The sequence below is a fragment of the Phalacrocorax carbo genome, chromosome 1, assembly GCF_963921805.1.
Source record: "Phalacrocorax carbo chromosome 1, bPhaCar2.1, whole genome shotgun sequence".
NCBI lineage: Eukaryota > Metazoa > Chordata > Aves > Suliformes > Phalacrocoracidae > Phalacrocorax > Phalacrocorax carbo.
This window is the reverse complement of record NC_087513.1, coordinates 61,090,087-61,115,828: the sequence shown is the minus strand read 5'-3', so window position 1 is coordinate 61,115,828 and position 25,742 is coordinate 61,090,087. Positions and strand designations below refer to the sequence as shown.

At 39.5% G+C, this 25,742-nt stretch overlaps 2 protein-coding genes across 4 annotated transcripts in view; one reads left to right on the top strand and one right to left on the bottom strand.

The window, feature by feature from the left end:
• Nucleotides 1-21,934, top strand: part of WASHC4 (WASH complex subunit 4) — a 42,654-nt gene extending 20,720 nt beyond the window's left edge. For 2 of the 3 annotated variants that reach the window (XM_064455971.1, XM_064455955.1), the window contains exons 16-33: nucleotides 442-549; nucleotides 1,379-1,525; nucleotides 1,626-1,705; nucleotides 2,616-2,721; nucleotides 3,543-3,659; nucleotides 4,643-4,811; nucleotides 4,948-5,102; nucleotides 6,673-6,747; nucleotides 7,518-7,622; nucleotides 9,162-9,296; nucleotides 10,035-10,143; nucleotides 10,861-10,927; nucleotides 11,633-11,719; nucleotides 12,253-12,400; nucleotides 13,713-13,809; nucleotides 14,284-14,480; nucleotides 16,990-17,089; nucleotides 18,592-19,051. In XM_064455971.1, coding sequence (XP_064312041.1) covers nucleotides 442-549; nucleotides 1,379-1,525; nucleotides 1,626-1,705; nucleotides 2,616-2,721; nucleotides 3,543-3,659; nucleotides 4,643-4,811; nucleotides 4,948-5,102; nucleotides 6,673-6,747; nucleotides 7,518-7,622; nucleotides 9,162-9,296; nucleotides 10,035-10,143; nucleotides 10,861-10,927; nucleotides 11,633-11,719; nucleotides 12,253-12,400; nucleotides 13,713-13,809; nucleotides 14,284-14,480; nucleotides 16,990-17,089; nucleotides 18,592-18,659 — 2,070 coding nt within the window. In that variant the 3' untranslated portion in view covers nucleotides 18,660-19,051. Of the gene's footprint in view, nucleotides 1-441; nucleotides 550-1,378; nucleotides 1,526-1,625; nucleotides 1,706-2,615; nucleotides 2,722-3,542; nucleotides 3,660-4,642; nucleotides 4,812-4,947; nucleotides 5,103-6,672; nucleotides 6,748-7,517; nucleotides 7,623-9,161; nucleotides 9,297-10,034; nucleotides 10,144-10,860; nucleotides 10,928-11,632; nucleotides 11,720-12,252; nucleotides 12,401-13,712; nucleotides 13,810-14,283; nucleotides 14,481-16,989; nucleotides 17,090-18,591; nucleotides 19,052-19,428 lie in introns of those variants that run through there. The other variant, XM_064455963.1, reaches the window with a different exon arrangement.
• A 34-nt stretch (nucleotides 21,935-21,968) lies between these two features.
• The window catches only part of APPL2 (adaptor protein, phosphotyrosine interacting with PH domain and leucine zipper 2), a 39,781-nt gene continuing 36,007 nt past the window's right edge, over nucleotides 21,969-25,742 (bottom strand). Inside the window, exons 18-21 of the mRNA XM_064455981.1 lie at nucleotides 25,425-25,461; nucleotides 25,168-25,308; nucleotides 24,396-24,443; nucleotides 21,969-23,523 (exon numbers count right to left, since the gene is read on the bottom strand). Coding sequence (XP_064312051.1) covers nucleotides 23,395-23,523; nucleotides 24,396-24,443; nucleotides 25,168-25,308; nucleotides 25,425-25,461 — 355 coding nt within the window. The 3' untranslated portion in view covers nucleotides 21,969-23,394. The remainder of the gene's footprint in view (nucleotides 23,524-24,395; nucleotides 24,444-25,167; nucleotides 25,309-25,424; nucleotides 25,462-25,742) is intronic.

Sequence of the window (25,742 nt, the reverse complement as noted above, 5' to 3'; positions counted from 1 at the left end):
GCTCACATGCAACTTGGTGTGCACTAGGACCCCTAGGTCCTTTTCTGCCAAGCTGCTTACCAGCTGGATGACTCCTGGTGTATATATAGGTGTATGGGGTTGTTCCTCCCCAGGTGCAGGACTTTGCACTTCTCCTGGTACTTTTTCCAAAAGGAAAATACTCTGTTTTGAGATAAACTTCAGAAAGCAATGTTGAACAGAGCTGGATTAGTTAAAAAAACAAAAACCCAACAGAACTTATATCACAGCCTTGAAACTTTTTTACACTCCTGAATGATTTCTCAGTTCCTAAGGGTTCATTGTAACTGCTACTAATGGCAAATTACAAAGTGGAAAGAGTCTATATTTGCAGTGTGGATGAGTCCACCAGCATAAAGCCAAATTCTAAAGGCAACAGTGTCATTAACTACATGAACTATTGTGTTTTGGGATTGACTTTAGGCAATAGAACACATGTTTTACCGAAGAAGTATGGTTGTGGCAGATTCTGTGACGCACATCACTCAGCATCTGCAATATCAGGCTCTTCACTCTATTTCTGTAGCCAAGGTATGTAATTCAAGTTCTAAAAGGTAATCTTCCTAGCTAAGTGTTTAAAAAAAATCTCCATGTTAAATTATTTTTCTTACTTTTTCAAAATCTGTAGCGTTGCTCTACCATAATCGACACGTGTATAGGCTTTCCAGTAGGTCAGAGCTTTGCCCTATAAACTGTACAGCATAGCTAGCTAGGTATTTTTGACCAAGAATGGGTCTTCTCTTCCTCTAAACTGCCTCATCTCATGTCGTGTTCCTCTTGTGTTCTTTTTACTACTTATTTCTGTAATGCTCACAAAATGTCCTTTTCTTACCTCTTTTCTGATGCACGTTCTTAAAGCAATCTGTTATAGGTCTAAGCAAACAGGCTGTCACTTAAATCTTTGTCTGCATGGCAAAACAGCAGTGGCGAATAAATGATGGCTTACAGAAGTCTAATGCAGGCATAAATTCACTATTTCTCTGCAAGTTGTTGTTACCATGTTTATACGTCTTGTGTCTCTTCAGCTATAAACTGGATTTTGTAACCAACAATGGGGAGTCACTGATTACAAAAATAATTTTAAATTTTTTAATTACATATACCTTAGAACTAAAATTGGTGTGCAGTCACATGCAGCTTGCACAATATTTGTATACTTGACCCATGTTCATGCTGAACTGCACATATTCCAAGTGTACAGAGTAACTGAATCTGGGTTTGGTTAGCTCTGTTCACAAAACATAATTTTTTTGCAGAAATAATCTATGACAAGTTCATAAGCTTTGGAAAGAAAAGGTAGGCTATTGGTTTTGGGCATAAGTAACTTTTCTCTGAATTTCTGTGTCTTTCTGTCATCAAGAAAAGAGTAATTTCTGATAAGAAGTACAGCGAGCAACGCTTAGATGTCCTCTCCGCTTTGGTGTTGGCTGAGAACACCCTCAATGGGCCAAGCACAAAACAGAGGCGACTAATTGTTTCCCTTGCACTGAGTGTGGGAACACAGATGGTAAGCGCCATGATTGTTCCAGACCTTTACTTGTTTGGCGTAGTATTTTATAAAGAAATATAATCTTGTCTTTTTTTTTTTTTCCTTTTTATTCGCACAGAAAACTTTTAAAGATGAAGAACTCATTCCCCTTCAGTTAGTTCTGAAAAAACTAGACTTGATCAGTGAACTTACAGAGCGGTAAGCAGTGGTGCGTGATATATAGAAGGCAGTGTAGTGTCACTGGGGGAGCTGGATCTTCACTGTGTGAATTGCAAAGTCTGGTAGCTGCATGCTGGTGGTGATTTTTACATGCGTTGTAGACCAGGGATGGACAGAAAGAATTCCAGAGCCAAGCCAGGAGCTTGCTAGTCTTTGGGCAAGTCAGATTTCAGCTGTTGCCAATTAGGCGATTCACTTCTCTGATGGTTTAGAAATTCTGTCACTTATTTGGATGGCTAAGCTTTATGTTAAGCTAAAGTATTCCTCTTAATCCAAACCCAAAAGTTATAAGTTAATACCAGTCTGTTTGGGTGATAAGGCTGTTAGTTCACGTGTTTTACTGCTGCTGTAGTTTTAGTGGGCATTCAGTTTCTACATTCACCATCTGAAAGCCAGGTGAATATCTAGGTTCCGTGCAAACTTCATGGAGAGAGAAACACCTGCAGTGGATGACTCCTGGGACAAATTCCTGGGATAAGTGTTGCACATGGTTTGTATCAAGAGAGGCCTGTTTCTCTCTTTTGACTTACAGGAGAAACTTACAGTATGTGTTAGAATTCTAGGCTACTAATTGCATGCAATAATAAAATAGTTATTCAGGATTTTGTTGTAATGTAAGGTTTAATCCTTTTAGAGGCTGAGTAAACTTTTTTCTAAAGCAGGTACATTTTGTTTACAAATAGCCTAGCGGAAAACAAGGGCAGGAAAAAGTTATTTGTTCAAGAACTTTCTTTTGGACGACAACGCACCTGGAACATTAAAATAATCATGTAAAACTTCGGCTTGAAATGCAGTTGTCTTTAGTTTAAACACACTAAAATAAATACCACTGTGTTTAGAAGGATGGCTTCTTCCAGTTCCATGTCTAATAAGTAATCTTGTATTCTAGAGTTCGCGTACAATGTGACTGTTGTTTCTTATACTGGCATCGAGCAGTCTTTCCAATCTATTTAGATGATGTGTATGAAAATGCTGTTGATTCTGCTAGACTGCATGTAAGTAATAATGTTAGTAACTTAGTTTAACGAGCCACTGTAGTGGGAGGGATTCAGAGGAGAGGATAAAGCTTAGACTGAAACTCTTCAGGAAAAGGTTAAAAAAACCAAACAAACCCCAAACAACACCAAACCCCAAAAAAAACCTGCAAAAACCCATTTACTACCAAGGCAGACATTTCTTCTCAATCTGGAGGATTTAAGAGCAGTCTTCTGTTCTAAATCTAATTAAAGTATATCTGTTAGGTTGCTATAAAAATCTCAGGTTATTCTTGTTCCATGTGTATCTGTCTCTTTGTTCCTCTCTTCATTCTAAGTTGAAATGAACACCTTTTGCTAGACTTGAGCGTTAGAAGTCTTAGTTCCACATTTTGGTTATGCATTTCTAAAGCACATATCACTGTGTTCACTGATGCTGAATGGGATAGCTGTCATGTAGCTTCTTCCATCTCTCCATCTCTCCTCCCTTCTTTGAAGTATCAAGTATTTGCTGCAGAAGCGAATCATGTTTTGGCATCTAGTCCTGATAAAAATCAATAATTTATTCCAGTATTGTGCATGCCATGGGCAATTACAGTACTGAAATTATTATAGTGCAAATAATTTCAGATGAAATATCTAATAATTATGACCTTGCAGTAGCAACTAAATACTTCAGATGAATGCATTAAGGACAGGAAACTTCAGTAGGGTTTATGAAGTATATTTTTAATAAAAGTGGGAAGACTAGCGATTTTGATTTCTTAGCTTTGAACACTATTTGAGATGCTGTTGACACGTCTGTCGATGTGTTGGTTAAGCATAATAGTTTATTTTTTCAGTATATGTTCAGTGCACTACGGGACTGTGTACCTGCTATGATGCATGCAAGACACTTGGAATCTTACGAGGTGCTTCTGGAATGCTATGACAAAGAAATCATGGAAGTGCTCAATGAGGTAATTTCTTGTGAATGGAAATTAAAGGCAACACTATGCTTGTAATGTCTTATAGGCCAGCACGTATTGTGCTGATAAGATCTGATAAGATCTATAAAAATGTCACAGATACCTGTGAGATTGGTCCGAAGTATCTTATTAAATAACAAAGTGTTCATTGATGATTTTGGTTATTTAAGACCTGTTATTAATGGTATCTGCATTGGCTGGGAACATGAAAACACTGCACTGTAAATTACATAAGTTGAAATTGATATAACCTCCGTTACAGATTTGACTATGCAGACAGGAGTGCTTTCTGTCGGGTTAGCTTTGGCTTGTATGAATGCCTAAAATAAGTGCTGCTGTTCTTGGTATGTATGCATGGCTTTTAGTAGAAAAGGCTCTGTAAATGTAGGTGGCCTTTTTAGTGAATTATTATCTAGCATTAAGAAGGATGTTTGACAAAGAGAAAATGTGAATTCAGATTTCCCAAGCCTTAGGTTTTAATCTTTGAATCACTCTTTTTGACTTGTTCAAAACCAAATATTACATATTCTGCAGAAAACCAAGCCAAATTTCTTATTGCAAGACTCTTCCTCACTGAGTTAGGTCTTTACTATTACCTAGATAGATAGCCCTAAGCATAGTTCCCCTTAAAATGAGAAATGAGAATGTTGAAGTTTAAATTGTGTTACGCTCCTGTGTGGAAGTTTTAATCACGTGCAGAATGGTGTTAGGTAGCTAAACCTTTACCTTTTCTGAGTTCTGTAGCTTTTTCTTGATGTTGTGTACTAGAACAAGAACATGGGAATTAAATATCCCACTCAATCCCAAGTATTCATTCAGTTTGACTTGTGTGGCCCTGCCAAAGCAAAGCTGTCTTGACTAGTTTAATCAGTCTTTTATGTATCTCCAGAGGGAGATGTTAATTCTGTTAACAGAGCATTGTAAGCAGACACTGAATGTGACTACTTTTTTTTTTTTTAAACTTCCCTGAATAGCACTTGCTGGACAAATTATGTAAAGAGATAGAAAAGGACCTGCGCTTGTCAGTTCATACACACCTAAAACTGGATGACAGAAATCCCTTCAGAGTTGGTATGAAGGATCTAGCACACTTCTTCTTTCTGAACCCAATACGTTTTTTCAATCGATTCATTGACATAAAAGGTGAGGACTTGCACATTTTCTTAATTCCATTACTTTCACCTCTGTTACACTTTCGCTTAGTATATCTTTTCCCTTCTTTCCACACTTCCCTAACTAACTAGATAGTATTTTTATTCATCCATTTATGTGTTCACAGCCTACGTAACTCACTATTTGGACAAGACCTTCTACAACTTAACAACTGTAGCTCTTCATGACTGGGCCACCTACAGTGAAATGAGAAACCTAGCAACACAGCGCTATGGTTTAAGTATGACTGAAGCGCATCTTCCTAGCCAGACTCTGGAACAGGTACAGTGCCTACAGGGTATGAATATCATGTGTTCCATTACACAGTCATACTAAATAGATATTCAAAGGACTGAGTCATTAAAATGAAAGTACCCAAGTTTAGAGAACTATTTGCAAAAAGTGACCTTTAATTTCTGGGTGACTTCTGAGACAGGATCTTTACGTCCCTTTGGACATAACGCCAATAATCGGTTAATTTCATGTTGGACTTGCGTCATTAATTTTTTAATGTGAGATTTAATAAAATGAAATTGGGTATACAAAGTCAGAGAACGTTTTCTTGAAAATTTAGTATCGGCAACTTGGCAAGCAATACATCTGGAATATAACTATCACAAGTCTGCACTGACCTTTGAACGGTGGGTCTTGTCCCTGGTTTATTGCTTGTTTCTCAGCAGGTTCTGCTTAGTGTGATCATCAAGAGAAACTATTTCACAGGCTGGATATGGAGGACTTTAGGACATTGGCACTGAGCTTAATAGGAGAGTGACTCAGAGTGTCCTAGATACCATGTTTAGCAGTTACATAGAGGAAAGCTGTAGTTCCATCAGGTTGATGGTGAAGGCATTCAGTGTTATAGGGTTGGTGCAAAAGAAATACAACTTACATATTTCTGAAGACCTTCTGTCAAAAATTTACTATCTTGGATATTTTTGGCAGTTAGCTTCATTCCCTCGTTTGGTGAAAGCTCTTAGAAATACAGGCTCCTTTTTTCTAATGTTCGTGATGGCTGTGCCTTCCTAAGTTGAAAGAGGGCATAGAACTAAGAATTCTAGCTGCTTCTTGGTACAGAAGCACTGTGGATTAATTTCTATTTCTGGCTTTGGCTTTCTGTTGGCGATATTTGCCCATCACATTGTTATAAAGAATTAAATAATTTCATAACATCGGTTTCATAACATTCATTCTGGTATGAGCTTTACTTCAAGACAGACACCCCATGCTCCATTGCCCCCCCCATCCCCAGCAAAAACCTGATAAAATCCTTGGTACAACTGGAAATAGAGTGTATAGATTACATAGCCTCCTCTCTATGTACAGTGATGCTAAAGGGACTCCTTCAAGCAAAACAGCTGTAAAACTTATATTTGTAAAAACTTTTTTTTAATTTGTAAAAGAAAAAGCTTCAGTCTTCTAGGCAGGTTAGGCAAAACAATATCAAAAAGTAGCTAATTGCTTATGTCTCTATAGAAATCTGTGTGTCTATAGAAATCTCTAAGGCAAGATTCCATTTTCTGGAATCTGAGAACAGCCAAATCTCAAATTTATTTTATTTTAATTGGGCTGTGGAATAGACTGGGAAGACTTTCCGGGGAAGTTGGAAAAAAAAACAGGCAGAAGTGTAAACGTTAAACTGTGAGCTGAGCTGCTTCTTTTCTCCTCCAAGCATTATCTTACAGACACTGAACAAAAATTGTACGAGATTCTTCATTTTGCAAAGTGAAAACATTGCTTTCTGAAATGCTATCAAGTAACTACAAGAAATAGTATTCGTGCATCTTGGTGGTTAGGCATGTCAGTAGTTCTTGAGAATTTTTATCATAATTCTCAATAGATAATATTGTTTCAGGGTCTGGATGTTTTGGAAATCATGAGAAATATTCATGTTTTTGTATCCCGCTACCTCTACAATCTGAATAATCAGGTAAGGTATATCCCATACCTTTTACCGGATTTGGCTTTGATTTGAAGGGATTAAGAAATGCAGAGTAGTATACATGTAAGAAAAAAACAATAGCTATTGCTGCTCTAGAAAAACATCTTTGGGGATGCTATAGATAGGTCTTGGAGAATGCTCTCCAAGCATATTTTGAGTACAGTGTTGCCAGTAAGATCACTCCATATTAAATATTCCGGTGAAGCTAGGAGAAGACAGCAAGGATAATTGGCAGCTACATAAGTACTAAGTATGTGATTTCTCAACTTGAAAAAAGGGTATCTGAAAATAGGTTATCAGAGAGATAAAGCAGTGAATGACATAGAGAATGTGTGGAGGGACCAACCCTTTGTGGTTCCTCATAGTGTGAGAATGAGGGGCTCACTACTACAAAAATGAGAAGCTTCCTTAAAGAAAAGGAAGTGCCTTTTCTCATAGCATGTAATTCAGTAGTGGAACTCATTGCCGTGGTATACAGTGGGGCCAAAAGAGTTTAGAACAATTAACGTAGGATATAGTCTTGGTAAGTATGAGAATTTGGGTACAACATCTGCCTTGGGATTGTTGAATCACCGCTTTGCAGAAATTGGAAGAACCCACCAGATAAAGTTTAAAGCATGCATACTATATTTTCTTGGTTCTTTCCCTAATCGCCAGTTATTAGCTGCTCTCAAAAATAGGATATGGGCTACCTAGATTGATTATTTATCACAGAATCAGGTTGGGGTAAATAACTATTTTTACCCCCTGCCTTCCAGATCTTCATTGAAAGAACAAGTAACAACAAACACTTGAACACTATAAATATCCGACACGTTGCTAATTCAATTCGAACTCATGGAACAGGAATCATGAACACAACAGTGAGTATCTTTTGCACTGTTGTTTTTTGTTTGTTTTTTTTTTTTCCTTCCCAATAGTGCACTAAAGCCTCCAAACTCTTGCATCTCCTAATGGTTTATTTGGTTGTGCAGTTTTAATTATGTGATAATGATGTTCTGTGTGTATTAATAAAACAGATCAGGTCTTGGACATGACACAAATCAATATCAGAATCTCTTGGGAGTTTTGCCACTTGCAGTTGTTATATAAAAGGTAAAGAGGAGATCTAAAAACCCATCAAAGATGATCTAGATGTTCTGGTGGGACTCTGAATTTCAGTAAAGATAAATAATACTTATCAAACTAGCATAGTAAAACATTTTGATTGCTAAGCTGCTTGCAGAAATTAGCATGCTCTTAAGTTTCTCCGTGTTGACACTTAGTAGCCAGATATTTTTGCTGCAGTTAAAGCAAATCTTGAAGAAATGCAATGCTAACTTTAAGTTCCTCTTGTAACCATTTAAGCTTAAGAAAGATCAGCTTTTCAGTTGGCAAAATAAAAGCTATAGATCTCTGATCACTTCTTGGAAGACTGTGACTTCTTACTGCCATACTTTTAATGATGTCTGTAGTTTAGGTGGTCATTTTAACCAACCAAAGGCATCTCCCTCTTTGCAAGGTAGGTAAGGGCACTTCCTGTGGCATGGCTACTGCTGCAGGAATTTACCGTTCCAGTTCTTAGGTTTGGATACAGTGCCAAAGGTATTTTCAGGTTGGTGCTTTCCAATCTGCTGCTCAACTTCTTTCTACCTCCTTGCTGTTTTCTTTTGCCCATTCTTCAAGGAACTTGCTGAAATCTTGAACCTGTTCTCAAGTCATTACTTGAAAAGTGGAAATGATTAGAAAAATAAGGTTTTCATGGATTCTTGCACTATTAGAAATAACTTCTCTTGCACTATTTTTCTACAAATGATTTTCTTGTTACTGGAATAGTTAATCTTGGGAACCTCAGTTATGCAAAAAAAAAAAAAAGCTGTTACATTATTTCCTGGCAATGTAGCCTTATTCACTTCAGGTTGTGAGTAAGGTTGCTTATGCAGACATGAGAAGTAATTGAGATGTGTAGGGTAGAAGTGTGCTTCTGTCTTATGGGAGAGCGTTTCAGAGAAAACTTTGAGGAAGTGAAAAGGTGTGTCGGGAGGTTGTGCAAATTCCATAACTTGACTGTGGAAGTTGAGCTTGTCTGCCCTTTTCAACCTGAAATGTTTGCATTGCTTCAAAAGGACAGTTACAGGGTATCTAATGGCTGTGTGGGGCAGGCCATCAAACTGAAATAGCTAACTTGTCTTGGTCTCTCTGCCCTTCCTGGAAGAGAGTAGGCCTTCTAGGAGAAGGGTTTTCTTTATTCTTTTAAACCAGTGAAATGAAAAAGATAAGTTGAGAATAACAAATGGAAGTAAACTGAGTAGAAAGTTCCATATAAATACAAGTTACTCGGGAATCTACTGAAAATGGGTTGCTAGATATGCTTGCTACTTTGCTAACTTTTCTTGATTTTAGTATTTGGCTTTTTCTTCTAGGTAAACTTCACTTACCAATTTTTGAGGAAAAAGTTCTACATTTTTAGCCAGTTCATGTACGATGAACATATCAAATCCAGACTTATCAAAGACATCAGATTCTTTAGGGAAGTCAAGGATCAAAATGATCACAAGGTATAGTAATATTTGAACGACTGAGAGTAACTTGGCTGAAACAAGTGCTACTTTCATGTGACTGAAGGTGCACGAAACCATAGCATTCCTATTATTTAAATAATAGGACAAAATGGCAGCTTTTGTCCTAGCAAAATACGGTGTTACAAATGGCTGTATCCAGGATGGCTTTGTTTCATTTTGCTACTGTGTAAATATGGGGTTGGCTAAAATAATTCTCTCAGTGACCTGAAAATGATGATTTGATGGAGTCATAGTCTATTGGAGGTTCTGAACTTCTGGTCCAAATCATACTTAACAGTTGTTGTCAGGTTAGAGTAAGATTATTAAAATTGAATCCAAAATCACGTGAAAATGTAGCACTTACTCCAGTACATGGAGATCTGGGGACTAGGATCTGATTTTCTGTGCTGAAATATTGATTTCTCAAAAATGTGAAAGATAATGTATTTAGTAAAATAGACTGCCAGCTTCTTTGTATGTCAAGTGCTTATTTCTTTTAGGAATACTTTCTCGGTCACAGTAACACTTCTATTTCACTTCTCAGCTTGCAGAAGTGACTTAGCCAAATGACTTTTGTGAACTAATATAGACAGGCAGGTGTATAATTTATTTAAAAAATGAAACTAGATGTGAGGTAGGAATACTTTGCAAATAGAATTGTATTGACGTGATGTAAAATGTTTTTTTGAAGGATAGGTATTTATTCTTACAAATTATTCTTAAATATTTTTCCAGTATCCCTTTGAAAGAGCAGATAAATTCAACCGCGGCATCAGAAAACTTGGAATAACGCCGGATGGCCAGAGCTATCTTGACCAGTTCAGACAACTCATAAGTCAAATTGGTATGAAATGCTATCGAAGACAATGTCATAAATGTTATTAAATGGAAGACTTCATCGTCTAGTAAGCCAACGTTTAACTCAGGCTAAAACTCAATTTAACTCCAGTCAGATGGAAAGTACTTCACTTGCACCCTGTGTGAAATAAATACTCTCAAGCTAATTACACAGAAATAGCACTTGCATGTCTAAAAATATACCTACAGCTGCATGGATGCCTGTTCCCTTTTAAGTTTTCCTTTTAAGTTTTCTTTGTGTTATGGAACTGACTTTTATTTGGATTGACTGTATTTCCCGGTAAAAAATAGTACTCTTAAGTTCACGTATTTCAGCAAATGGCCGTATATCCAGCTGAAATAACTTGGAGTGACACATGGCATTACAGTGGTATTTTCAGCCATGGATGCTGTAGATGTGCAGGGCTGATCTGAACTTTCAAGTGCTTCGTGTGCCCAGTGGAAAGAGTTTGTACTATTTAGCCCTTACGCTGTCACGCAAGTGAACACGACCTTGCTAGATGATGCACTTGTGTGTTGTTTCTCTCTGTAGGCTTTTGATACTGGGGTTCAGTGTAACTTTTTAACTTGGCTTTCAGAACAGTTTGTGTGCCAGAACTACATGACAACTTTAATTTACATTTGAGCTTGTAGGAGTTACGAAGAGAGTATGTGTATTTAAATAATTATAAATTACTTCCTTGTGTTTTTCCTGTTTTTAAAGGCAACGCTATGGGTTATGTACGAATGATAAGATCTGGTGGACTTCACTGCTGCAGTAGTGCAATTAGGTACTTAAAAAAATACCTTTGTTTTCTCTGTTTGCTCCTTCTCATTCCTTTCCTCCCTATTCATGCTGATATTCCCTGGGTTCTTACCTATCCCCCTTAAATTTTGAAAAGGTCCATTTTTATGCCTTCACTGAAGTGGAATTATCAAAAACAGTCCTGGAATTCAGCACTGTACAATCATTGCCGTAAACAACTAAAAATCAAAATCTGTGGAAAAACACTGCAAAAGAGTTAATAGAATGTACATGTAAGTCATTAGACCTAAATTAAGTGATTAATTCCTCATGTTAATCACTTTGAGGGGGCATTAAAAACAGTACAAGCCTTGAGGAACTTGGAAGAAACATTTCTTTGATACTTATTTCTGTATAGATTATTATCTGTGTTTATATAAGGTCACTAAAACATAATGACTCTTACATACAAAGAAATAGTTGGTTTTCTTGCAAATAATAGTAAATTTACAGTTATCAAGGGCAGCAAGTGCTAGATCGTAGTCTGGTAAAAGCAGAAGTATGAATAATGTTGTGTGTGTTCAGAAGTGAACTTCATAGTGCCTGGATGAGAATGGTATGGCAGATGTGTTATAACTTCGAGGAAGTAGTTTGAGCCCAGAAGATTAAATTAACTAAACTATAACTTATGGTAGATACTTCAGTGAACATGGACAGTTGAGCATAATCCTAACAAACAGTAAGTTTTCAGGTTTGTTCCTGATCTGGAAGATATCGTTAACTTTGAAGAACTGGTGAAAGAAGAAGGGCTCTCGGAAGAAACACAAAAAGCAGCGAGGTACCCTGACACCATGCTTTTCAGGGCCGGGGCAGGGATGGGATGAGATAATTTTAAAGTTACAAATGCAGCTATTAGTTGCACGTGTGTGTCTGTGTGAAAAGTTCAACTGACTTTATGCAAAAATATTTGCTGCTCTTAAAAGCAGAGAAGATAGAAGCACTTTTTTTTAAAAATGAAGCATGGCGTTTGCCCTAATAGACTGTTAGAACCTGGTTTCTTGATAAAATCCTTGTGGTTTAAAGACTAACAAGCTTTCCTCACCACATGTCTGACAGCTGCTTTTAGAATGTTCAGGGCCTTAGGAAAAAAAGATGTAAACTATTCCATTCGTAAATTTTTTTGAGAAAATTAAATCAAGAAACATGATTCAAGGTGGCTGTAGAGGTAGTGTGTAATCTTGGACACAGTGATCCGAATACTGGATTGTAGGTGCAGCCAAAGGGTGAAGAGAGGGTTGTAACCCCAAAGGGGGTGACTACGGAAAGAAACTTCCCGCAGAAATCAGGTAACATATTGCTTATCCTTTGCAGGCAGTTGGACTCTGTCCTCAGTGACCTCACGCGTAACTTCGCAGAAGGAACAGAGTACTTCAAAATGCTTGTGGATGTATTTGCTCCCGAGTTCCGCAGTCCAAAGAATATGCATTTGCGGAACTTCTATATAATTGTTCCCCCACTGGTTAGTATTTGCATTGTGTGTACCAGTACTTCCTTTAAAAATAATGTATCAGATCAGGTTTGTGTTTAAATATTTTGTGTTAGGCTGTTGACTAGCACATTCTACCTTTCCCCCTGATTATGAGTGGGGTTGTTTTGAGCATGGCTTTGTTGATAGTTGGCCAAAGCCATGTTTTTCTTCATTTATGTCAATTCATTTACTAGCACTCAAAAGGTAACTTCAAAAACTTTTCCTATTTGAATAAAACTTGGAGAAGCCCAGATGAAAAAGGAGGAATTGGAACAGTAAGGATGAAGGGAGTTTAAAACCATGTCCTTCTCTCTCGTGTCCTCTTTCTGCACCACATTAGGTATCTTTAGGCTCTTTAAATGTCATGTTGTAATGCAGTAAGATTGGGACCCTCTCTATTGGAATTGGACTTGCTTTGGGTAATGAATCTTCTTTAGAAAGAGTCCAACTGAATTGAGGAGATGCACACTTGAGTGCAGCATTCTGAGCATTTGGAAGCAGTCCGGTTTAAAAGCCTAAATGATCTAAAAAATTCATGTGTAACAACCCATTTTAGAAATAATTTTTGAGTGCTGATGAGCCATAAACTTAAAGACTGTGAGAGGACAGGTATTTCATGATGACAGAAGTGAGGAAAGGTAAATGCTCATGACAAATACATTTGGGGTTTTTTCCTTCCCATTTGTGGAGATTTTTCTGATAAATACAGTTTATCCGTTTTAGTTTTAAAAAGGCATTTCAGTGTAGTTAAATCTGAAGCTGTCACAGGTTTTTGAGAAGCTGTTAATGTATACGCATTTCCATGTCTGGGGTAGTTATTGCATACAAACACATACATATCTGTCGCTCAGTATTACTGCCTGGATCTATTGTTCAACATCAAATATATTTACTGTTTTCTAAATAGAGTGAAATAACATACTGTAGCTTTAAAACATAAATATCTTTAAGCTTTCCGGGAACCTGGTCTATTTTAATTATCCTTTACTCATTTATATGTTTACCTCTAGTAGTCACCAAGAGAATGCAAAGTAATAGTCTGACAAGAACATCAAAGATGAAGATGCACCTTTGGTTTTTTCCTAATACATATGTAAATGTTTCTCAAAGCTTAACTTACTTTCTTCCCCCAAAAATCTAGAAAAAGGGCAAGTTTTCATACAAAAATGCCTAACAATGGGAGACGCAATTAGCATAGTTTTGGGTGTGGAATTCTATTCATAGGTAGCAGCATGTATACGAACACCTTTTACAATTTGTGAGTCTCCCTTGAAGATTCCAAGACAGCTTTTCCCTCTTTCAGACCCTCAATTTTGTAGAGCACTCAATCAGTTGCAAGGAGAAATTGAATAAGAAGAACAAAAGCGGAGCAGCTTTCACTGATGATGGATTTGCCATGGGTAAGTTTCAGCACACTGACTAGCCTTTGGGTCAGCCAACATAATGGATATTTGCAGGAAACGTTTTGCTTAATTTTATGTGTTCCTATAATTAATACTGCCATACCTTAAATTCGGGCAGTCTTGGCTTCAGCACAGTGGATTTGAGGGCTATTGTTGTATTCAGAATCTCCTAAGCATGGAATAGCTGAGTGTGGGAGCAGACAGTTTGCTGGTGCCCCCAGTTTCTTTCAAAGCTTGCAGATCTCAGCAGATGAGAAGGTATGCAAGTCTTTGGATAATTTGTGAGGTTTTCAAAAATTGAAGCTTGTTCTTTATTATATTTCTTCCCTGTTAGATTTAGTTGTAAATTAATTGCAATCTACACTTGATTTGTGTGGGAATTATCAACTTAGACTGATCCATTAAAGACATTCACAAAACATTTTACAAATTGCATGTTGACTTTGGTGCATGGTTTGTTAATGACTATAGGTGTGGCTTACATTCTGAAGCTTCTGGATCAGTACCAGGAGTTTGATTCTCTGCACTGGTTCCAGTCGGTCAGAGAGAAGTATGTGAAGGAAATAAGAGCAGTAGCTAAGCAGCAGAATGTGCAGTCTACTAATCAAGATGAAAAACTACTACAAACTATGAACCTTACCCACAAGCGACTGGAAGTTTGTTTACAGGTATGGCATGGGTCTGATTATCTGTTCTGTACTGAGTTCTGCACTTACCCATCACCATTCAGGTGTCGTGTTTTCTGGCAGAGCTTATCAGAGGCAAAAAACAGAGCATTGTGTACAGCAACAATGCAAAAAGAGTATAAAGACTTGGTGTATCATCTGAAGGGGATGCCATAAGTGTTTGAGGTGTTTGAGTGAGGCAGGAACTTGACCTGGTTGTTTGGAATTCTTTGTCCCGTGGAGTTTGAAATATAATGGAATTAAAATCTAATGTTTAAATAGGAGAGAATAACTTTTTGGTTAAACTTCTTATAGCAAAGATTTTTGCATAATGCTGAACCTTCAGAGCTGCTTGGGTGTTAATTCTGAGCTGCTGAGTTGAATGACGTGCTAGCTGCCAACAGAGGAAAGATGCATTTGAATTTTGAAGAATAGCTGTTCAAGTTGCATCGGTGGTGTAAAGCTTTCTCTTTCTCTGCTCTTGATTTGAGGAGGTTATGGGACAGATCCGTAGTTGGCTATTTATACATAGCCCATGATGACATTCTGTAAAAGCACATCTGTTGTTGAAATAGATAAAATCCTGTATGTCCTTACGATTCCCACGAGCATGCACTGTGTTCGGTCAGTACTCTGTTGCTAGAAAACCCACATCACTGAACCTTGTTCAGAAACTGATCAAGCTTGTGGTCATTTAAATTATTGGCTTGCATGATTTTCCACTGCCAAGTGGCTTCAAACTCTCTCTGCTGCTACAAACCACACTTTCAGCTTCAGTGGCCTGGTGGTGGATGTATTGCATTGATGCTGCTTTGCTTAAATTACCCTTTAAAGGTTTTGGCTGACATTTGCTTTGTAAAATGTATGTAAACAAGGTATGAAAAGAGGAAGACTTTCAAAAGCATTTAGAATCATAGAATCATTAAGGCTGGAAAAGACCCTCAAGATCATCGACTCCAACTGCTAACCTGTCACTGCCAAGACCACCACTAAACCATATCCTCAAGCACCACATCTACCCTTCTTTTAAATACCTCTAGGGATTGGGGACTCAACCACCTCCCTGGGCAGCCTGTTCCAATGCCTGACAACCCTTTCGGTGAAGAAGTTTTTCCTAATATCCAACCTAAACTTCCCCTGGCACAGCTTGAGGCCATTTCCTCTCATCCTATCGCTTGTTACTAGGGAGAAGAGACTGACCCCCACCTCGCTACAACCTCCTTTCAGGTAGTTCTAGAGACCGATAAGGTCTCCCCTCAGCCTCCTCTTTTCCAGACTGAACAACCCCAGCTCCCTCAGCTGCTCCTCATAAGAGTTGTTCCCTAGACCCTTCACCAAGTTTGTTGCCCTTCTCTGGACATGCCTCCAGCACCTGGATGTCCTTCTTGTAGTGAGGGGCCCAAAACTGAACAGATACAGGCCAGGATGCCGTTGGCCGCCTTGGCCACCTGAACACACTCCTGGCTTATGTTCATCTGGCTGTCAACCAACACCCCCAGGTCCTCTTCCTCCAGGCAGCTCTCCAGACACTCCTCTCCAAGCCTGTAGCGTTGCATGGGGTTGTTGTGACCCAAGTGCAGGGTCCGACACTTGGCCTTGTTGAATCTCATACCGTTGGCTCTGGCCCAGCTATTCAGCCTGTCCAGGTCCCTGTGCAGAGCCCTCCTGCCCTCCAGCAGATCGACACTTCCACCCAGCTTGGTGTCATCTGCAAAATTCCTGAGGATGCACTCAATCCCCTCATCCAGATCATCAATGAAGATATTGAACAGGACCGGCCCCAACACTGAGCCCTGGGAAACACCACTCATGACTGGCCACCAACCGGATTTGACTCCATTCACCACCACACTCTGGGCTCAGCCGTCCAGCCAGTTTTTAACCCAGCACAGAGTGCATTTGTCCAAGCCGTGAGCAGCCAGCTTCTCCAGGAGAATGCTGCGGGAGACAGTGTCGAAGGCCTTACTAAAGTCCAAGTAGACAAAGTCCACAGCCTTCCCCTCATCCGCTAAGCGGGTCACTTTATCATAGAAGGAGACCAGGTTAGTGAGGCAGGACCTCCCTTTCATAAACCCATGCTGGCTGAGCCCGACCCCCTGGTTGTCCTGTGCATGCCATGTAATGGCATTCAAGATGATCTGCTCCATGACCTTTGCCGGCACTGAGGTCAGGCTGACAGGCCTGTAGTTCCCCGGATCCTCCTTCCGACCCTTCTTATAGAGGGGCGTCACATTTGCTAGTTTCTAGTTGTCTGGGACCTCCCCGGTTGACCAGGACTGCTGATAAATGACGGAGAGTGGCTTGGCGAGGTCCTCTGCCAGTTCCCTCAGTATCCTCAGGTGGATCCCATCTGGCCCCATGGGCTTGTGGACATCCAGGTGAAGGAGAATTTGTGCGATTTAGATATTGAAATCTTATTGCCATAGAAGCTTCTGAAAAATCCCATTTGTATCTGTCTACAAATTCATTCTTGTGATACACTGACACTCCTCTTCTGTGTCTTTTCTCTTAGGAATTTGAACTCCTTTATTTCTCACTAAGTAGTGCAAGGATTTTTTTCAGAGCAGATAAAACTGCAGCGGAAGAAAACCAGGAAAAGAAAGAAAAAGAAGGTGAGTGACTGCTATACATAGAAGATTTTGGCTTATGAGTGTGCCTTAGTAGGGAAAGTGCTTTTTCCATTTTTCCACAGCTGATTTCTTGCTAGTGGGTTGATTCAGTATTCCAGGGAGTTTCATAGGGTCAAGGGTGATCGAGGACTCAAGAACAGCTCACAGAGGCCTTCTTTTGGAATGGGTCAATTTCAAGCTGGGGCTCTGGAGGAGGGGAGCGGGAATCCAAAAAACCCAACACCACAAAAAAGCCAAGCAACCCCAAAAAAATCTGGGACAGGGAGACTTTGCAGACTTGCAGTAATATTAAATTCAGTAGCTTCAGCATCATAGTTATCCTCTCAGTTACCAGTTTTGACAATGACAGCCTTTTCTGCACAGCCTTAGCTGGTGTGAAATGAACTAGTGGTTTTTGCCTGTTACTTCCCAGCTATTTTTCAGCTTACGTAGGCAGATGATGCAGACGCTATATGTGACTTAGAGATGTTTATGATATGTTTTGGTCTACCATGGAGTTATATTCAAAGGGTAAGATATTATCTTGCAGTATGGTCTCTCGACTAGGTAACATGAGTATTTTGTGGTTTATATTCATGCTTATATATTCTCCCTCATGAATTCTGGAAGACTCTCTCTGGCATGGGAAAATTCTTTTCAGAGAAATGAGAATCCTCCCAAGGATTAAGATTCAGAAGTGCAGTTAAGTCACAAGTTACTTAAAAACTCAGGTAGCAGTATATTAAAAATGGAATTGGTAAATAATTTTCCACTGTAGTTCTGACAAAGGCACGAGTTACTTGTGAGATTACAGTCACTGGAGCCAAAGCTCAATTTTCTTCTGCACTAGGAAAACAGTCTGCAAAGAAAGAAGTCTTTTAGCGTTAATATATATTTAATCATATTCAGTGAAGTTGCTCAAATAATTGTTCAACTCAAAAAAAAAAAACCACCCCCAAAACAAATAAAGAAAAACACAAAACAAAAAACACCCCCCAGAAAACCCAAAACAAAACAAAAAATCAACCCCAAATCAAACCCAACTACAGGCATTGTGGTAAGAATAGACCTATTACCCTGGCTTCTTTAGAAGAGCGTTCTACAGAATGTCAGTTATGTAAGTTAAATATTCACTGTCACGATACGTGTTCAGCTCCCTGAAAAATGTGTTTTGTGGTGAGGAAAGCTTGAAACGCATGCCAGGGTGAAAAGCTTTGAACACGGCAATACCTTTGCCTTCTGCTGTAATACTTGGACTCCGCAAAATGTGTGAGCGTGCGTATGTCAGCTTTACACAAGTTCTACTGATTGAAGAAACCTTTTGCCCCAAACACAGATTTCTTCATAGGGCCCAGGACCTTTGTGCTGCAAGGTCAGTTTGCATATGCTGACCATGGAATGCTGTATCAAGTGTGTTATGACATCAGCATAATGTGTGTGCTACGACTTTGTCTTTACTGCCTTGAATAAAATGTGAAACATGTCTTTATTTTTTATTTTTGTAGAAGAATCTGTTAAGGCAAGCAACGGAGATCTTTCCAACTCTACACCTGCAGATCCTGTTGTGAAGTGATACGGCTGGTATGGGTGGTGATTACTTACTCAAATAATTCATGTTCTTGTTGTTACCAGTAACACTCTGTAGAGGTAAAATCTCTAGATTTGATTTACTTGCTCTGTTAAACCCAAGAGAAAAATGTACAGTAGTATACTAGCACCCAGAGAGGCTAGGTCTATGTTTGTCTATATTTCCTGTAGAAACTCCTATTTTTCAGGAGTTTACATTATTTACAGCACTTTCTTTACATTGAAAATAATTGTATAGAATGTTGACCTTGGAGGTAGTTATTTTGAAGTACAGATGTGCAGATTAAAAAAAAACAACTAATTTTTAGATGCATTCTTGCATCTCTAACATGGCATTTAAAAAAAAATAAATAAAAAAGACAGGCCGTTGGTCTAAGATTTGAACTGGTGCATCTCTTCAACCAGAAAAAAAACCAACCACCATTGAATCAAGATATTGTGCGTATCTGTTGTCCAGAAAATAATTGACATGTTTTCATACAGCCCTGTTCTATCTAATGCAGTCACAGATTACACTGTAGGCGTAACAGTGTACGTTGTGAATGTATGTTAAAGCTGTCACACAAAATGGAAATCCTTATTAACGATTTATCCCACAAACCTCTGTTATTACTATAGATTGTATTTGCACTGTGGGAACTTAGGATCCTGTCAAGAGTTTTGTTTTTTTTCCCCCGCTGGTTTTTCCCCCCCAGCAGAGAGTGGGAAAACCAGAAAAGTTAACATAATAAATTACTTCTCGTTTCATACCGAAGGTCGGATTTGCATCTACAGAAGTAAGGAAATCCAGAGCCAAGACAGAACCGCAGTCAGCTCTTCCTTTTATGACCAGACACTGTGTGACGGGTGTCTGTAACTATTAAGTGATCTTACACTTCTTGACTATGTTGTGCCTAATCGCAAGTTTCAGCCTCAGTTCTGTATTTCCTAGCCTTTGTAGGTCTGTCGTACCGTCTGTGTCGTTCATACAGTCTTAAATGCCTGATTACTAACAATAATTGCACTGCAGGCTTCAGAAGCTGCTGAACACTGTGAGAACTCTGTATAAATATACCATCTGTTAATGCCTGCAAGCAGAGGTTCTAGACTGTGCAAGAGTTACTCAGATTCCTAACTTAAGTAGGTAGCTAGACTTAGCTTAAAAGTAAACACCACTTTCATTAAAGGATGCAGTTGTGTTTTAGTCTCCCAGAACATTAAACACTTCTAGGTCTTACTAACTAGAATAAACTACTCTAGTCAGTGCAACTGCGAGTTACTTTTTGGGGGTTATTTTGGCACTCTTTAACTGTATTTTTAGACCATACTTACCAGCTTCCTTCATCTCTTAAATACAACAAAGGTAACGTTTTAATGGTCAAATTGTTCCACCCACCCTTGGGTCACTGGTTAAGACAATTCCTGACCTGCTGGTGATCTGCCATTTCCTGCCAGTCACTTCAACCCTCAGAAAGCTAGGAGAGATGTCTTGTTGCAACTGGGAAGACCACACTGATACAAAAGTCCTTTTGTTGGTTCTGAAAACATATCACAGAAGCTTCATGGATTTTTTTTTTTAATGAGCCCAGCTGATTTAAGCTTTTGGTTTTAATCCATTATAACTGCAGAAACTGCCCTAAAGAATGCTGCATTACTTGATTTATATTTTTGCTTTTTTTATTTTGATACATCTGGGTTTTTTGTAACTTGTACACTTTCTTTTTTGACCAAATCGTGCCCGCACTGAACACTCAGTAGCGCTGCTGAGACCAGCATTCTTGCTGCTGCTGCTCATCTCCATACTGTTGCAATTGCAGCGTACATATTTCCACATTCCTGTCTCCTCTGAAGTCACGTAAGTTCTTGGCTTGGAAGGGCCAAGCGCTACATTTCCTTCTTCCACAGCGGCTGCAGAATCATGTGTCGATGGTGTTCGTTTCCCCCAGGGTGGAGCTGCTGGGTAGCTATGTACAGTCAGGACGTTACCCAAGCTCTAATAAAAATCTGCACTTGTATTTCCCCGTCTCCCACTTTTTTGGAAAGACGCTATCTCGGATGGTAATACTTTGTGGTTGAACATAAACTGGACTGTGTGTTTTCGTAATGTATGGCGGCTAACATTCATGTGGTTCTGGCAATGGAAATTCTACAGGAAAGACATAAGCCTATTTTTATAGAACCCTGTTTAATCTGGGACACCTGAATGTATACTATATACAGCAAAAGTATATACATAGACACAAATATGTACAGTGATAATAGAGCTATTCTTGCTAATACAGGATTGTAGTCTGTATTTCCTTCTTTTTTGTCATGTAGCGGCATATACATGCAGAAAGCTTTTTCTTGTCTGAAATACAAGGTGGGCCCTGGATTTGGATGTCACACTCTCCTCTGCCTCAGAGAGTCACATTAAATCCTTTCCCTATGCCAAGGAGCTGAAAAGGGTGCAAAATTCTTGCTGTGGTGCTACTACTGTTTTCATTGCTTTTGCCCTCCTGTTCCAATTATAGGAACAAAATGGACCCTAGCTGCCTGGCTGGAGGTGAGACGACAGAGCTAAAACTAACAACCCCCCCAAACTCCACCGAATGTGCTTACCCAAAATTCCCAGAGTTGATAAAAGGAAAGTGAGGATGATGAGTTTGCTGCAGGGACATAAAACAGATCTGTTGGGTTTTTTTCCCCTTCATGTCAGGGGCGGAGCAGGCTCAAGGCCAGCCTCTCTCCCCGAGAAGGCGGGTGCTGCCAGTGCCCTGGCGCGTTCAGTCTGGTGCCAAGGCTGCTGCGCCTGCCCATGGCAGCAGCTGCTCTGCCAGGGGTCTCGCAGCCTGCTTCCGACATGGTGCTGTGCCCTTTTGTGCCAGAAGCCAGGGGGCTGCCTCGCCCTCCCTCCCTGCAGCAAGGGGCTTAGGGGAGCAGAGCACAGCCGCTGCCTCACTCGCTTTCAGCCCCAAGGTCAAAAGGTGTTTGTGTTGACCGGTGCTAAGCGATGGCCGCAGCAGCGCCCGGTCACTGGGAAGTGAACTGCTGCTGCTGCCACAGGGTAGATTCCAGAGGTCCTGATGTGGTCTGTAATCAGAATTAAATTTGAGTTTTCATCTGATGTTCATCAACAACAGCTGTTTTCAGCTTCTCAGGTACGAAGGACCAAATGTAACACTTAATGTTTCCTAACTCATGTACAAAAGGGTGTTTTGTTACCTCAGTCTCTTTGGTTTGTGAGTAGAGAACATTATGTACATAAAAACTGTGTTAATAAATGTCATTTTGAGAACCTCATTCTTAGTCTCTTCAGTAACATCAGCTCAGTAGGTTTTAACTTTTTTAATAAGACAGCTTCAACTTTTATTTATGAAGAAGTATTTGTCAGTTGTTAACAGTTCTGTTCCATGGGTCTTCCAAACATTCACCAACCAGCTAAATTCAATTTACTCCGTGTCAAACACTTCCAAACTGGGATCTTTCCAATGCTGCTTACAGAAAATCTAGTTTCCTAGTAAACGCTTGAGAAGAGTTAAAATAAATTTGAGGAATTTCAGCCATTTGTTCCAGTTATCTTAATACAAACTATGCCACAGATTAAAACCACACACACCCCCCCACTACCTACTGCTTATTTTGTTTATTTTTGTTTGTTCTTGCAAAGTACAGTTTCTCCTGTTTGCAGGTTAAACTGGAAGGGGAAAAAAAATCTGAACTTATTAGCCACATAGACCTAGTGTCTAATTTCAGGCATGTACTACATAACTAGGCAATACATTGTAGATGTATAATCTAGCGTTTTATTGCTCAAGTTTCTTAAAACCAAAGATTGCTGGTAGCCTCAGCGGTTGCATATCACCATAATGTTAAAAATACAAAGAATTCTTATTATAAAAGTACTTATTTGTCCTACAGTTACCATCTCTGGCAATTTAACTTTTAAGAAACCTAACCACAGAAAAACTGCACCCAACTAACATGCCACATTCGCCGTCTGCTTCTGCTGCACGCATGTCAGTGGTATTTAGAGTTATAAATGAAGGAGGTACATTATTGCAGAACGTGTGAGTGCAGTCTCCATGAAGGTAAGAGTAGGCACTTAGATTTGCTTTGTAAGATTATTCTAGATGCAATATAAAAATAGATTATATTAATAGGAAAAATTTAGTGTTTAACAAATTGTTCTGTAAATAGGCTAGCACAAAAGATAAATCTTATTACACTTAGACTAGACTAAAAATAACTTCATCTGGAAATAAAGTAAATAGTGCATTTTTAACCTTCATTCAGATGCACATACTCATGCAAACTATGAAAACTGACTACGGTAGGAAAGTTGAGGCCTGATATTTGTTAAAGGAGCTGGCAGCGCACAGCCTGCACTCACTTCAGTGGAACTGGAGGCTGTTCACCATGTAAATCTGAAGAAATGCCATTAACCCCCCGCGGCTGGCAGCCATGCTGCCCTGACTGCCCGCCGCTGGGGGCTGATGCTGGAACAGTCCCCGAGATTGTCAGCTTCCCAGACGCACCCGTGCGCTGCACATTCACTAATGCAAAAAGGCTCGAAGGCCAAGTCCTGCTGCTGTTCTGTTGTAAATGCAGAGGAAACTCCATTGCAAAGAGGCCACGCTGTCTCTGGTGGGAAGACAGAAACCGGCCTTGTGTGCGCTGATGACTGAAAACCAGAGCTCCTTGCAAATGAGGCCCTGCTTTTCTGGCTCCCACAGAGGCTGAAGGAAAAGATGAGATTTTTTTTATGCTTCTGACTCCTCCCCTTCTTCATGCACAGTTCCATCCTCTTCTGACTGATCGTTCAGAAGCATGAACTTCCCATCATTTGTTAGCGGCACAGACTTCATTAGCTGAGCCAATGCTTCTGGGTCCTGAAGAAAAACAAGACCAATGCAGAGGTGAGCAGGCTGCAGCAACCTTTGAGGAACACACAGTTTTCCCAGGTCGTCTTGTTAAGGTTTTGCAACTCTCTCTCTCTCTTTTTTTTTTTTTTTTTTTTTTTTTTAACAACAGCCTTTAGTTTAAAGGTTTAAAACACAAATAATCCTTTCTGGTTCAGTAAAACCACCCCTTGGGTATATAAGAAAAAGGTCATTCATTTGACCCTTTATTTTGCTGTTCTCATCTAGCACTGATGTAATTACTGAAAAAAAAAGGAGAAAAAATAACTGTCTAAATAGAAATTAATCACTCTACCTGTGCTTATTGCCTGTGAGTAAAAGCTCATCTCCCCAACTTGTTCTAAAATGTAGCAGCAAAAATATACAGCAAATATTAATGTGTTGGTGTCACATCTTTTTGTAGATAAATTTATCTACAAGGTTAACTTTGCCCTTCATTTTAAGTGGGAAAACAGTGTGTGCTTTTCCTCCCTAAGGGACGATTCCTAAAGTAAAACAGCAACGCGTGTGATTTACACTTCATCCTGAAGAGTGAGTTGGTGTTTTTTTTGAAAGCTTTGCTCACTGCTTCCTTTCAAACATGAACAACTGGATTTGTATAGTTCTGAATTTGATTTACGGTGGCAAATTTTATCTCAAATCAAGCTACTGCAGAGTCACTCTGAATTTAATTTTCATATGAACTACCCAGGGGCCACGTTAAATGACATCTGTAAAACTCTGGCATTAGGGAGAGGGGCAGTGATTTTTTATGTTAGGCACACCAGAGGTCCCTGGACAGCACGACCAAAAGCAGAACATGATGCATCATGACACAGACACCAGGAATGAAACAAACTTACCTTCTGTGCCTCAATGATTTCTTTTCCCAAGCTAATGGCATAGCAAATCTGAAAAAAAAAAAAAAAAGTATGCAAAGCTCAGTTCTGGTTTGGTTTTGTTGCTTAACTGGGACTGAAACTGAAGTGTCAGTGCAAACTTAAATACAGGTCTAGAAGTAGAGGTGGAATACCAATTCACCGTGCTAACTACATAAAAATAAAACTACCTTAGGTTCTGCTTCAAAGCTCACTTAGGCCGGTAAGTCTTTGTACTCACCTCAGTTTTATTCACCAAACTTTATTTCCAAACCTGGGGGATCTTTCCCAGTGCATACAACAGAGTTATTGGTTTCTTAAGACAAAAATTCTCCAGCATGTTCCTTATTTCTGATAGTCAGCCACATGCAGCACGCACGCAGTGGCGTTAACGCAGTACGGCTGCCTTGTCTTTGAAAGCTTGACAGATGCACGTCTTCCCATAGCTGGCGTTCGCTTCTGTTAGTGCTGGTGCTAGACACGCACCCTCTCCCCCACCTCTTAACGCTGGTGCTAGCAGCCACGTCCTTTCCTCCTTGCTGTACGTGCTGCTGCGTTAGCTATAAATTTGGTCCCCTGTAGACATAAGCCATCAACAGCTTGCATGTTAAGGCATGTTTTGGCATGTTTTCTTGGCAAGAAATTGAGCTGCTCTTGCTTCTATAGCACTGTTTCCCAGGTGCATAAGCCAAGAAGCCCGAGACCTGTTTTCTAAATAAAGTATTTTAATAAGTATTTTAATAAAAGTTACACAAACCTTTTCCCCTTCTGTGTTGCTCTCAAAAATATATGTGCTCATGGATTCTTCTCCCGGAGTCTCACTGAGATGGACCACAAAGCCAAACAGCCGCCTGTTATCCTGATGAGCTGCAAACTGTGTCACAGTGGCGAGTTCAAACTGGAAAAGTATAATGAAGTAGTGATTTTTCTTAACCAGCATATGGTTAGCTTGGCCCAGAGCCCAAGTTCATGTGACTGTGGTCGAAAACCAGATTCAAAACAAAAGTTACTTACGCTTGTTCGTGTAACTTGGGTTTGAGGATCTATTAACCTGCAATAATGGCGGGGGGAGAAAGAAAGTGATTTTAGAGCGTGTCTCTCTTAGTTATTTCAAGGTGCTTTATAATAGCATGGCAATCACTATAGCAATTTCACAGATGAGGAAACATGTACAGAATCAAATGCTTTATCTGTGATTGCAAGTTGGTCAATGGCAAGGCTCAATATAGACAGACCCTGACTCGCAGCTGCCTGATGTGCAGAGGTCATAGTATCCTTCCGAACCACCCGTTTGGTGAGGGCATCCTGAGCACGTGGGCTAATGCACAAATG